Genomic DNA, 13,451 nt, shown 5'->3' with positions numbered 1-13,451 from the left:
TTCAATGGCATTGCTAAATCTCCTACTATCAACATCCTGGGGGGATAGCATTGACCAGAAACTGAACTGAGTCAGCTATTTAAACAGTATGGCCACAAAAGCAGGTCAGAGGCTAGGAATTCTGTGGTAAGTAACTCACCTCCTGACTCCCCAAAGCTTGTCCATCATCTATAAGGCACAAGTCAGGAGTGTAATATAATACTCTCCACTTTCCTGGATGAGTGCAGCTCCGATAACACTCAAGAAGCTCACCACCACTCAGAACAAAGCAGCCTGCTTGATCAACACCCCATCTACCACTTTAAACATTCACTCCCTCCACCATCAATGCACGCTAGCAGCAGTATGCATCATCTACAAAATGCACCACAGCAACTTCTTCAAGAGCACCTTACAAACTCATGACCTCTACCACCTAGAGGGACAAGAGCAGCAGATACAAGGGAACACCTCCACCTGCAAGTCCCTCTCCAAGCCACTCACCTTACACACAGTTAGAATTATAGCGCTGTTCCTTCACTTTCATTGAGTCAAAAACCTGGAACTCCCTTCTTAATCACACTTTAGAGTATAATACATGAGATGGATTGGAGGGAGCTCAAGAAGGCAGATTTTCAAGAACAGTAGGATTGGGCAACAAATGCTGGCCTTCCCAGCGATGCTTGCTGCCCTTGAAAGAATAAGAGAAACAGGCTTGAAGCATTGAAGAGAAAGACAGAGGTAATGTTTCGAGTCCATATGACTCTCCTTCACTCTGAAGTCATACACCCTGAAGAAGAGTCAAACAGACTCGAAACGTTAACTCTGTCTTTCTCTCCACAGATGCTGTCAGGCCTGCTGAGTTCTTCCAGCATGTTTTGTTTTTGTTTCAGATTTCCAGCAGCCACAGTATTTTGCTTGTATCTTATTGAAGCATTGAACGCTTATGTTCTTATAAAATGTTAATTCCAGTGTTACCAAAAGATTACAGTAACTGTTTTTAAAACTCTGAACATCAACAAGAAAATAGGATGTCAGCTTTCTACCTGTTGGAAGTGGTAAATTGTCATCTCTTCTACAGTCCATTATTTCAGAAGGAAAACTGTGTTTGCAGTGCAAACATAGAGAATGACCATCAAAATTAATAACATTCACCACAAGTGCTCACTGATATATTGAGCAATGGAACAGTAAGCAAAAACATGTTTGCTTGATGAATCCAGCAGCTATAATCTAGTGCCAGCTTCAAAATGAACCTGCATGGAAAAGGCTAAATGTCAGGAGAACTACTTTCCTTATGACAACTTTAGTAGTTCATCCACACAGGCTAGGGAGCTTTGCCAAAATAGATAAACTGAATTATACCAGCAACAGAGGTGCAAAAATTGGGGCTGGATTTTCCCTCCGGGGCAGGATTACAGGAGTTAAGGCCGTTTCTAGGTCCCGAACCTGACCCTGAAGGGAAACAATCAGTCTTTAGGATTTTCACAGATGTGCCCCTTCAATTGATAATGGAGACAAGTTTCCTGTCCAATTAAGAGTGGCAGGTAGACTCTCGAAGCTGGAGGGCCAAACAGAGACCTTCTAGCTTGAGAGAGCCAGCAGGCTGCAGTTGAGAGGACGCTTCAACATGGAGGTGCCCTCTCACCAACTTGTTTTAAAAGTTTAAATAAAAACCAGATACAAAAACCAAGCCACTACTCTGGGCCTGGGTGGTGGTGGTGGTGGTGGTGGTGGAGGGGGGCAGGAATCCCTCTAAAGGGCGAGCTTTGGCTGTACCAGACAGACAGACAGGGCCTGTAGGCCTGCCAGGAGTGCTGGCCCTCTGGCCTGACATCAAGCCCGCCTTCTGTCAGTTTTCAAAACTAGATGCCAACAGGAAATCCCAGTTGACCTACTTTAAGTGTGGTTAACATGGTTCTTAATAATAAACCTGAAACATTGACTTTTTTCCCACGGATGCTGTCTGGCATTTCTCACATTTTCTGTTTTTATTTCAGACTTCCAGCACCTGAGGTAATGTGCGTCTGTCTTAATGAGTCTAACTGGCTCCCACCCTAATGGTTTGACCAACCCCGAACCCACCTCAGCAAAATTGGCAAGTGCTGGGATTCGGTAACTCGCATGCCGACCAGCGCTGATAGTTCATTTCCACCCTCAGCAGAGCCCAAAATTCTGCCCTTTTCAGCACTCCTGGGTTGGGAAGAATTAATTGACTCAGGTACGTGCTCCTGATTATTATACAGTGACTAATGCTGGAAGCCCGATGTGGACAAGTTCAGATTTGGCTGTGGTATCAGATGGTTTTCTGACACTCACCATAAGGGATTACATTTTTGCTTGGATGGGAACCATACTGTGTCAAAGCAAGGAGGTGAAAAATTATTAAAGAAATTCATAAAACCATCTGTAGATATTGCTCCTATGGAGGGTGGGCCAAACAAAAAACAGGCAAGGGAGAATGACAAGCCCAAAACTGCAATTTTTCCAATTCACCCCACTCACAAATAATGCAATTATGTAAAAATGAATTCCTATAAATATGCTAAATCTATAAATAAAGGTTGGGGGGGGGGGGGGAAGAGTTGAAGCCATTTTGTTTTTAAAAAGCAACTGTTTAAACATGAGAGAAACAAGAATTCTAATGTTTATTTTACTAAGGTCGGTGGTTGGTTAGCTCAGTCGGCTGGGTGGCTGGTTTGTGGTGCAGAGTGATACCAACAGCATGGGTTCAATTCCTGTACTGGCTGAGGTCATCCTTCTCAACCTCGCCCGTCACCTGAAGTGTGGTGACCCTCAGGTTAAACTCACCACCAGTTGTCCCTCTCTAATGAGAGAGCAGCCTATGGTTCTCTGGGACTATGGTGACTTTTATTTCATTTTACTGCTGAGGCCATTTAGCTTCCTTTCAGCTACAAGAAACTTGGCACTCCAAAGCTGTCAAATAATCTCTATTTCATCTAAACAAGATCAATGGTTTAGACTCAATTACTTGCAAGTGATGTTTTTGTTGTCTTCGCTGTAAGCCTTATCAGTTTTTTCATCTTGAGCAAACATGGCCGCTAACAAGCACTTCTGATCTGACGTAAGATACTAATTTTATGTTTTGTTGCATTCCTTTGCCTATACCTTCAAATGTTTGCATGAATTTCCATCAACAATCAGGTCATATTCAAGAAAAATAACACCCCAATGATCAAAGAGACACTTAAGATTTGAAATTGTTAGATAAAAACATCTAATATAGCGATAAGTTCCACTGAGTCTCATATGTGGAGCCATCCTTCAGTGAAACAAAACCCTGTGGTTGGTTTTATAAAAGGAAATGCATGAAAAAGGAAACGTGTTAATCACATTTTTAAAACTCTTAAATCAAACACGCTTTACCTTTGAATTCATATAAAATATATTCCATTGGTGCATAGTGTTAGGAGACATTAACATGAAAGGGCAAAATGAGAAAATTTTGAGAACAATGTTTGAATGATCAAGCAATTAATGACTAATGCTAAGAGGAGAGAAGGCTGGAGATGGGGGAAGCAAATGGGGTTGATCAGATTGAGTTTTGAATTTAATTGTTAGTGGTATATATTGCAAGCCAAAAGGCAACGGGGAGGTGGTGGCATAATGGTATTGTCACTGACCTAGTATTTCAGAGACCTAGGGTAATGCTTTGGGGACCCAGATTCAAATCCCACCACAGCAATAAAAAAATAATCTGGAATCACGAAACCATTGCTGATTGTTGTAAAAAACCCATTTTGTTCATTAATGTCCTTTAGGGAAGGAAATCTACTGTCCTTATCTGGTCTGGCCTAGATGTGACTCCAGATCCACAGCAATGTGGTTGACTCTGAACTAGCCAGTGACGCCCACATCCCATGAATGAATAATAAAAAAACAATTTAATAATGTAAGTCAAGTGATTGTGCAGGTTGCTACTACCTATTAACATTTGGAGTTGAGAAAATCAGCATGCTTAACGAAACCAGAGATTTTCATTGGTTTCAGCCTTTCAGACACTACACAATTAAAAAGCAAGTGATTCATGGTTCCATCAAGTTGTAACCTACCAGATTCTTAAACTAACTATACAGATAATGGCCGGGATTTTCCACTCCTGCCCGTGGTGGGAATCAGCACTGGTGGGACCGGAAAATCACACCCAATGGCTTGGTTCCCAGTAATGAGTTGGTTAATCACTGTAGATACCACCTCACAAGTGATACCTATCATATCTGTGGTCACTGACCTACACTGGCTACCAGTCAAGCAACGTCTTGATTTTAAAATTCTCATTCTTGTTGGCAAATCCCACCATGGCCTCACTCCCTCCCTATCTCTGTAATCTCGTCCAGCCCCACAACTTCCCAAGATATCCGCTCTCCTCTAAATACAGCCCTTAGTGCACCCCAATTTGAATTGTTTCACCATTGGTTGCTGTGCCTTCAGTTGCCTAGGCCCTAAGCCTTGGAATACCCTCCCTACAACTCTCCACCTCTATACCTTCATTTTCTCCTTTAAGGTACTGCTTAAAACCTACCTCTTTGACCAAGCTTTTGGTCATCTGACCTAATATTTCATGTGGCTCATATTTGATTTTATAATGCACCTGTTAAGTACCCTTGAATGTTCTATATTTATGTAGCTCCTTTAATGTAATAATTTGTTTTCATTGACAGCCAGGGCCCAACACAACAATGGTCAAACTGCTCCACTCCCTATTAGAAATGAATACCTTGGAGGATTATGGGGCTACTAGAACACTATATGAACCAAATTGCCTGTGTTATTGTGATTTTGCATTTGTTTTTGCAGTTTCCCTTTAAGGAGTTGTTTTTTAATTTGTCCTTGATTTTGTTAATTTAACTTATTTGGTTTGACTCAAAAAAAAGAGTTACCCATCATTCTATAATCTGTGTTTTTACTAATGTTGCAATAAGCTATATTCTAATGTAAAAAGTTATTGTCTCAGAACATTCAACACATATAATAAACCTATTAAATATTAAATACAGCCTTCGTCCGACATCAAAGAAATATTTTATCTATTTTAACTTTGGAAACACCATCTGTTTAATGTGCTCTTTATACAGCTAAAGAATAATTCACTGTGACATGCTAAAAAGAGACAGACATACAAAGTTATGCACAATTTAATGTTGTCAAGTTAACATACTGGAGAGTGGATATGGTCAAATTTGAAATAGTAAGAAAATTTATTTGCAAGACATTATTAGAAAACTAATTACATCTTCAAATACTACTACCTTATAAAAAAAGTTAAAACTTGAGACCAGTGTGGCATATCCCACAGCTGGAAGATAGAATACTCATTCATGTCCAACGATTTTGCCACTTGGGAATTTCAGTTTATCTGGAACAGCCACACAGCATTCAAGTCATAGAGTGACACTTCTCAAAGGAAAGAATAAAGACACCAAAAAACAAAACAAGTGAGCTGACACAGAAGATCATCCAGGAATAAACCGCCTGCCCAGCCTCTTGTTTGAGCAATGGTGTATAGTTCTGAGGATGGGGGATAAGGTGAACTTTACTGGGAAGAAAATTCATCAACAATTAAAGACAGCAATGGAAAGGGTTAAGGGAGAAAAGAGAATTGAATGAACTAAGATGGCCCAAATGGCCTTCCTCATCAGTACGTAAGAACTTTTATAGTAAAATAAATTCCTTGATATTTAATTTTAAAAAAGGCAATTGTAATTGCTACAATTAGAGTCATAGAGGTCTACAGCACAGAAAAAGGCCCTTCGGCCCATCGAGTCTGCACCAGTCAAACAAGTACCTAACTATTCTAATCCCATTTTCCAGCACTAGGCCCATAGCCTTGCAATACCTTGGCATCGCAACTGCACATCCAAATATCTCTTACATGTTATGAGGGTATCTGCCTCTATCACCCTTTCAGGCAGTGAGCTCCAGATTCCCACCAACCTCTGGGTGAAAAAATTCTTCCTCACATCTCCTCTAAATCTCCTGCCCTTTACCTTAAATCCATGCCCCCTGGTTATTGACCCCTCCACCAAGGGGAAATGTTCCTTCCTGTCTACCCTATCTATGCCCTTCATAATTTTATACACCTCAATCACGTCCCCCCTCAATCTCCTCTGCTCTAGGGAAAATAACCCCATAACCCCAGTCTATCCAATCTCTCCTCATAACTAAAATTCTGCAGCCCAGCTAACATCCTGGTAAATCTCTTTGCACTCTCTCTAGTGCAATCACATCCTTCCTATAATGCGGATTCCAGAACTGCACGCAATAGTCTAGCTATGGCCTAACCAGCATCTTATACAGTTCCAGCATAACCTCCCTGCTCTTATATTCTATGCCCCGGCTAATAAAGGGAAGTATCCCATATGCCTTCTTAAACACCTTATCTACCTGTCCCGCTACCTTAAGGAACCAGTGGACATGCACACCAAGGCCCCTCCGATCCTCGGTACTTCCCAGGGTCCTACCATTCATCGTGTATTCCCATGCCTTGTTTATCCTGCCCAAGTGCATCACCTCACACTTATCCGGATTAAATACCATTTGCCACTGATCAGCCCATCTGACCAGCCCGTCTATATCCTCCTGTAATCTAAGGCTATCCTCCTCACTATTTACCACCGCACCAATTTTCGTATCCACGAACTTACTGATCAATCCTCCTACATTCAAGTCTAAATTGTTTATATATACCACAAACAGCAAGGGACCCAACACCAATCCCTGTGGAACCACTGGACACAGGCATCCAGTCACAAAAATATCCTTTGACCATCGCCCTCTGCTTCCTGCCACTCAGCCATCTCTGGATCCAATTTACCAAATTGCCTTGGATCCCAGGGGCTCTTACCTTCGTTATCAGTCTCCCATGTGGGACCTTATCAAAAGCCTTGCTGAAGTCCAAGTAGACTACGTCAAATGCATTGCCCTCATCTGACACCTCTTCGAAAAATCCAATCAAATTAGTCAAACATGATTTCCCCTTAACAAAACCATGCTGACTGTCCTTGATTAATTCCTGCCTCTCCAAGTGTAGATTAGTTCTGTCCCTCAGAATTGCTTCCAAAAGTTTCCCCACCACTGATGTTAGACTGGCCTGTGGTTCCCTGGTTTATCCCTTCCTCCTTTCTTGAATAATTGAGAGCTTTAATTTGGGTATTGTTGTCATTGGTCTAGCTGAGAACAAGATGGCACAAGGGCCAGAAATTCAAACAGGCCTAAGAACCATAGCATCCAGAAAACCACACAAACAGCTTGCCAGCCTGCCGTGTGGTTTCCCAGAACCTAGCAGCTCTCAGCCATTTGAAGTTACAGCCTCAAGTGTTTTCTATGGAACAATTCCAGGATTAACAGAGATTCCCCTCAGTGGTGAAATCAAGAAAGAAGTATCAGGCTCAGTGGTCTCCATGTTAGCAATGAGATACTTTAACTAAAACTATAAAGTTTGATGTGCATGTTATTTTCTTCAATATTAAGGATCAGTGCAACATTCTCCAAACTTAATTTCCTCAATAAAGAGGCTAAAGGAAAATTACCTACAAAATAGGTTGAAGTACACCAAATTAATGCAAGTACCATTTTAGCTATCCAGTTTGATGCAATGACCAATATGCGAATGTCCGTAATTGTCTCTCCATAACAAATTACATTGTACCATGGGATAATTTGAATTGCATAGATAATTGTGCACAGATTTGACCAAGTTGCTACTGCGATTACAAATGCTTAAAGCAGCTGCCTTCTAATTACAAAGTCACTGCAATAATTTCTGTTGTTCACTGATTTGATTGTCCATATTGTTTGTTTATTGATCATACCCAGGATAGCAATGGAGGTAATCATAATCATATGTGTTACTATCTAAAATTCCAGAAAAAAACATGGAGAAAGAAAACAGGTTGTAATTAAAGTATTCACAGTCTTTAAATTAGAAAGTTTTACCACCTGGAATAATTCACACTTTACAGTGCAAGTCTGCAAACCGAACACTCAAAGAAAATCCTCTTGAATAAGGGGCTAAAACACTGACTGAAATGTGCATAACAGCAAATAAAAGACAAAGGCACGTGCAAACATAATCACGACTGACTGTCAAGACAAAAATTTACTGATGCCTCGATACAGCAAGAGGCCTTCATCCACTGTATCTGGGCTTGATGTCAAGCCTAATAGCACAGGGGAAAGGCCAGTATTCCAACGTATTATAACTCAACTGAATTTGTTGACAAATTACAAAGGATGCTGAAATATCACATTTTACTTTTATATTAAAGGGTGGGGTGCTTGCACCACTGGTTCAAAAAGCATACACATTCCCAAAGTAAACTTTCCCCTTGCTAATGAAGGTAAATATGAGGACCCAGTAAAACAAAGATCTGCTGGGACATTGGCCGTGAATCCAGCTGGTTTATGCTGGGGCTACTGCTGACTGCATGAGATTGGTGCTTCAGGCATCAGCAGCACAAATGCATCCCTCTCAAAGCAATATCAAGCATCTTTAAACACATTTAAACCAGACCCCCTTCCTTCTCTCACGTATCACAGAATCGCAGAATCACAGTGCAGAAGAACCCTTCGGCCCATCAAGTCTTCACCAACACGTGAGAAACACCTGACCTACCTACCTAATCCCATTTACCAGCACTTGGCCCCTGGCCTTGAATGTTATGATGTGCCAAGTGCTCATCCACATACTTTTTAAAGGATCTGAGGCAACCTGCCTCCACCACCCTCCCAGGCAGTGCATTCCAGACCATCACCCCCTCTGGGTAAAAAAGTTTTTCCTCACATCCCCCCTAAACCTCCTGCCCCTCACCTTGAACTTATGCCCCCTTGTGACTGACCCTTCAACTAAGGAGAATAGCTGCTCCCTATCCACCCTGTCCATGCCCCTCATAATTTTGTACACCTCGATCAAGTCACCCCTCAGTCTTCTCTGCTCCAACAAAAATCCAAGTCTATCCAACCTCTCTTCATAACTTAAATGTTTCATCCCAGACAACATCCTGGTGAATCTCCTCTGCCCCCCCTCCAGTGCAATCACATCCTTCCCATAATGTGGCAACCAGAAATGTGCACAGTGCTCCAGCTTGGCCTCACCAAGGTTCTATACAACTCCAACATGACCTCCCTACTTTTGTAATCTATGCCTCGATTGATAAAGGCAAATGTCCCATGTCTTTTTCACCACCCCACTAACATGCTTCTCTGCCTTCAGAGATCTATGGACACACATGCCAAGGTCCCTTTGTTCCTCAGAACTTCCTAGTGCCATGCTGTTCATTGAATACTTCCTTGTCAAATTACTCTTTCCAAAGTGTATCACCTCACACTTTTCAGGGTTAAATTCCATCTGCCACTTATCTGCCCATTTGACCATCCCGTCTATGTCTTTCTGTAGCCCAAGACACTCATCCCCACTGTTAACCACCCGGCCAATCTTTGTGTCATCCGCAAACTTACTAATCCTGCCCCCCACCACATAGTCATCTATGTCGTTTATATAAATGACAAATAATAGGTGACTGAGCACAGATCCTTGTGGTACACCACTGGACACTGGCTTCCAGTCACTAACGCATCCTTCTGTCATCACCCTCTGCCTCCTAAAACTAAGCCAATTTTGAATCCACCTTATCAAATTATCCTGTATCCCATTTGCCTTTGCCTTCTTTATAAGTCTCCCATGTGGGCTTTGCTGAAATCCATATAAACTACATCAACTACACTACCCTCATCTACACACCTGGTCACCTCCTCAAAAAATTCAATCAAATTTGTTAGGCATGACCTTCCTCTGACAAAGCCATGCTGACTATCCCTGATCAAATTTTGCCTCTCCAAGTGGAGATAGATACTCTTCTTAATAATTTTCTCCAATAGTTTCCCTACCACTGATATGAGACTCACTGGCCTGTAGTTTCCTGGCTTATCTCTACAACCCTTCTTAAATAGTGGAACCACACTAGCTGTTCTCCAGTCCTCTGGCACCTCCCCAGTGATCTTCATCAACCCCTTCTCTCCCAAAAATACATTTTGTATTTTACATTTCAAATAGCCTTCCTTGATAACTAATTCGCACATGTTTATTACCTTTCGCATAAGACAGCTCTGTCCCACTTTCATTTTTACCCTACTTTTTTGTAAGGCACAGGGTACTTCCTTTGCTAGTTTTCTTCCTTCATGAAAGACAAACCTCTTTTGGAATTTGGTTCCATGGGCCCTTCGCAGCCTTCAAGACCTCTCTCGAATGGCCATTTTTCAGATTTGAGCCTCAACTGAGTGAGAAGGCTATCACAGCTAAACTCAATCTTTGCTCATCTGGCATACATAACTTGCAGGGGTCCCCAGGCAAAAGCAATTCCTGCCTAACATAAGGCATTGAGACCAATTGTAGTGCCTTGCTCCCAGTGAGATGTGCTAACAATCAAATCTGGAACCTTCCTTCTCCTTATAACTTAGACAGCCTATTTTCGTTTTACATTTACCCGAATTACTTTTGCCATCCTCTTCAAAATATTGAAAGAGAGGTAAATTTTGGGTAATCTAAATAAAGCTTTTAAAGAAAACAACAGATTCCCTTAACTTTTCCATGTAACTCTTTTTTCTGGAATCGGGAAGATGCATAATCCTGCACCTCCTCAATGTCAATAATATCCAGTCATTAATGTCTAAGTATGCATCAGATTACATTTAAGCCAACACATGATTTTACAACCTGCAATTCACTCCCAGGCATGCAATACTCTGCATGTAATCTTTTTGAGGAGGAAATTGTATTACACAATTTGTTAATTCAAACCACTCACCTTGAGGGGCATATCATACTTCAGGGCTCCAATACGCCCAGTAATATGAGTTACAGCCACTTTTACATTGATACCCACCCAAAGCCACTTTTTACTGTGGCAAAGTGTTAGTCTAATTGCACTTTGAATCCCTCAGGCTGCTGCTCAACAGATATTACATTTTTTAAAGCACCTTCCAGATAAACAATCTTCTGAGCCACTTTACAGATTAAGAAAACATCTATTGAGCCAAGAAGGGAATGGTTAGAAAAGGTGCCCAAAGGAAATCATTGAGATTTTTAAAAAGATGGAAGAGAAGAGATTTAGGGAAGAAATTGCAAAGAGTATGATTCAAGGTGACTAAAAGCTCTGCTGCTAGAGAGGTTAAAAATAAAAAAAACTTGCATTTATATACAACCTTTAATGTTGTAAAATGTCCCATGGTACTTCATTGAGGCACATTTTAACAGAATGTGACACCAAATCTAAGCAGAAGACATAGGGTTAGGTGAACTTGGTCAAAGATGTGGGTTATAAAGAGTATCTTAGAAGACATACGGTGAGAGATTTAGGGAAAACATTTCAGAGCTTCAGGCCTTGACAGCAGAATGGCAAGAGCCACCAAGAGTGGAATGAAGGGCTTGGGGGAAATGGACATTTGAAAAGGGCTGAAGTCAGAGAAATACAGCTTCCTGAGGAGAGGGATGAGATGAGAGATTAGATAGGGCTGCAGGAAAGTGCAGCTATTGGGTAGGGTGAGCCCTTGGAGGAGCTTTAAATTTAACATGTGCAGGGGAACAGGAATTTAACTCAGCAAAAATAAGGGTAATGGCCAAACAGGGCCAAGTTATCTCAGGTATCAGCAGAAAGTCATTACACTGAAATAAATCTAACCTATTTTGAAAAAGCAAGACTGTAGCTCCTCATTTTGGTTAATACCATGGCAATGAGAAATATTTAGGTAAGGTACTATGGAGCGTGGTTATGGGTTCATTAAATTCATATTGGTCCTTCAGGCTCAGGGCGTGGAATGAAGATGGCACCAACCCAATCAGATTCCAGCATAGACATCACACCCGGCTTTAAACACACTGCCAATGGCGGCGGTGCCTTGAGGTGCCGAGGCTCAAAGCGCTGGAAATTCCTGTCCTATAGCTCTCTGCCTCTCTCTCCTCCTTGAAAAGAGGCTCCTTAAAACTACCTCCTTGCTAAAGCTTTTGGTCATCGGTCCTAATGTCTCATGTGGCTGGGTGTTCAATGTAATCTGATAACGTTCCTGTAAAGCGCCTTGAAACGATTCATTAGTTCAAAGGCGCTATATAAATACAATAAGTCTTTTTTGATCATTCACAAATCACGCCGGCCTCAGACGCAGTACAGAGGGGCTGTGGAACTAAGGAGGTCAAAGGAGAGCCATCACAATTATTTATCATCGATAGCAGGAAATTAAATTGCCATTTAATCAGGAGGGAACATTACGTGGCACGGTTGTGCTCGACTTTCGATTTTTGAAGGCACCCATGTGCATTTCTCACTCAACTAGCTTCAGCCCCCGAGCAAGGAAGCGTAACCAAACGATTTGGTTTTACAGTTACTTACTGGAGAAAGTTTTTAAGTCGAGCATTGGATCCGACACCACATAACAAGTGGAATTGTGTTTCTAAATCATAATCTGATTCAAGATGGAGAGAGATTTAAATTACAGCTGGAAAGGGGCAATAGCTCCCTGCAGAAATGAGCAACTAGTAATTTAAAACCAAACACTTATTTACTGTACTGCAGATTTCCAACCCTAAAGGGAAACCTTTGAATGAGAACCGTAAGCGAACACCTGCTGAGATGCGAATACGCAGCATTGTCTACAATTCGCTGGATGTCAAAAACACACAAACACTCCCCAGCTGTCACTGAGATTCGGTCGGTACGCCGAGGGCAGCCGTGTCCACAATGGATTTGAAGTCAATTCACCCAGTGACTTTTGGAGAGAAGGAAAGGGGTGGAGGTGAAAAGAAGACATTGTCAAGGAGTTTGTTTAAGGTTAATTCACAGATTTTTTTTGGGGGGGGGGGTGGTTTTTTTTTAAGAATGAACAAGGCAATGGAACAAATTGTATCCACGACACACTTTATGTTTGCAACAATGTATCCGCGGGGGCTCGGGTCCAGGAGGCACAACAAAGGGCGGCCGCTCAGTGACAGCTTCACAACAAGCAGCGAAGCAAGAATTGGACAATCACCTACCCTCCCAAAATAATATTTAAAAGTGCTTGAAGAGATTAAAACCAAATAATACGCTGCTAATTCTAATCCCTGGTTACTCACAGGCCGCTGCTCTGTTTCATTCGCCTCCATTTGCATTTAGTGAACGAGCAGCAGTACGAGCTTCCACTGTGTATCTCCACCGGCTACCGCCTTCCCCCGCTCGGTCAACATGGACAACCAGCACCCCGCAACTTCCCCAGCAGACACCATTGCACAAGAGAAAGGGGGAAGAGGAAATCATAGATTAAATATTGCCTTTAGAACCGCTGCATGGTCCCCCCTTCACAAAGCACCGATTTTAGAGTCACAAACATGACCATGAATTGCAAGAAAAGCAACGCTCGATTTTATTTTCTTTACACGAACTGAGTTTACAAGGAGTCACCGAATATAATGGTTTCTTCCAGCG

The 13,451-nt window shown here is 41.8% G+C and overlaps 1 protein-coding gene across 2 annotated transcripts in view; it reads right to left on the bottom strand.

Annotated features, from left to right (window-relative positions):
* The window catches only part of LOC121281311 (septin-8-A-like), a 70,448-nt gene extending 57,226 nt beyond the window's left edge, over positions 1–13,222 (bottom strand). For both annotated transcript variants that reach the window (XM_041194197.1, XM_041194198.1), the window contains exon 1: positions 13,103–13,222. In XM_041194197.1, the coding sequence (XP_041050131.1) occupies positions 13,103–13,138 (36 nt within the window). In that variant the 5' untranslated portion in view covers positions 13,139–13,222. The remainder of the gene's footprint in view (positions 1–13,102) is intronic.
* Positions 13,223–13,451: the final 229 nt, after the last annotated feature.

This window comes from Carcharodon carcharias, chromosome 8 (genome assembly GCF_017639515.1).
Source record: "Carcharodon carcharias isolate sCarCar2 chromosome 8, sCarCar2.pri, whole genome shotgun sequence".
NCBI lineage: Eukaryota > Metazoa > Chordata > Chondrichthyes > Lamniformes > Lamnidae > Carcharodon > Carcharodon carcharias.
Note: the sequence above shows the minus strand (reverse complement) of the source record. Positions and strands in the feature narration are given on the sequence as shown.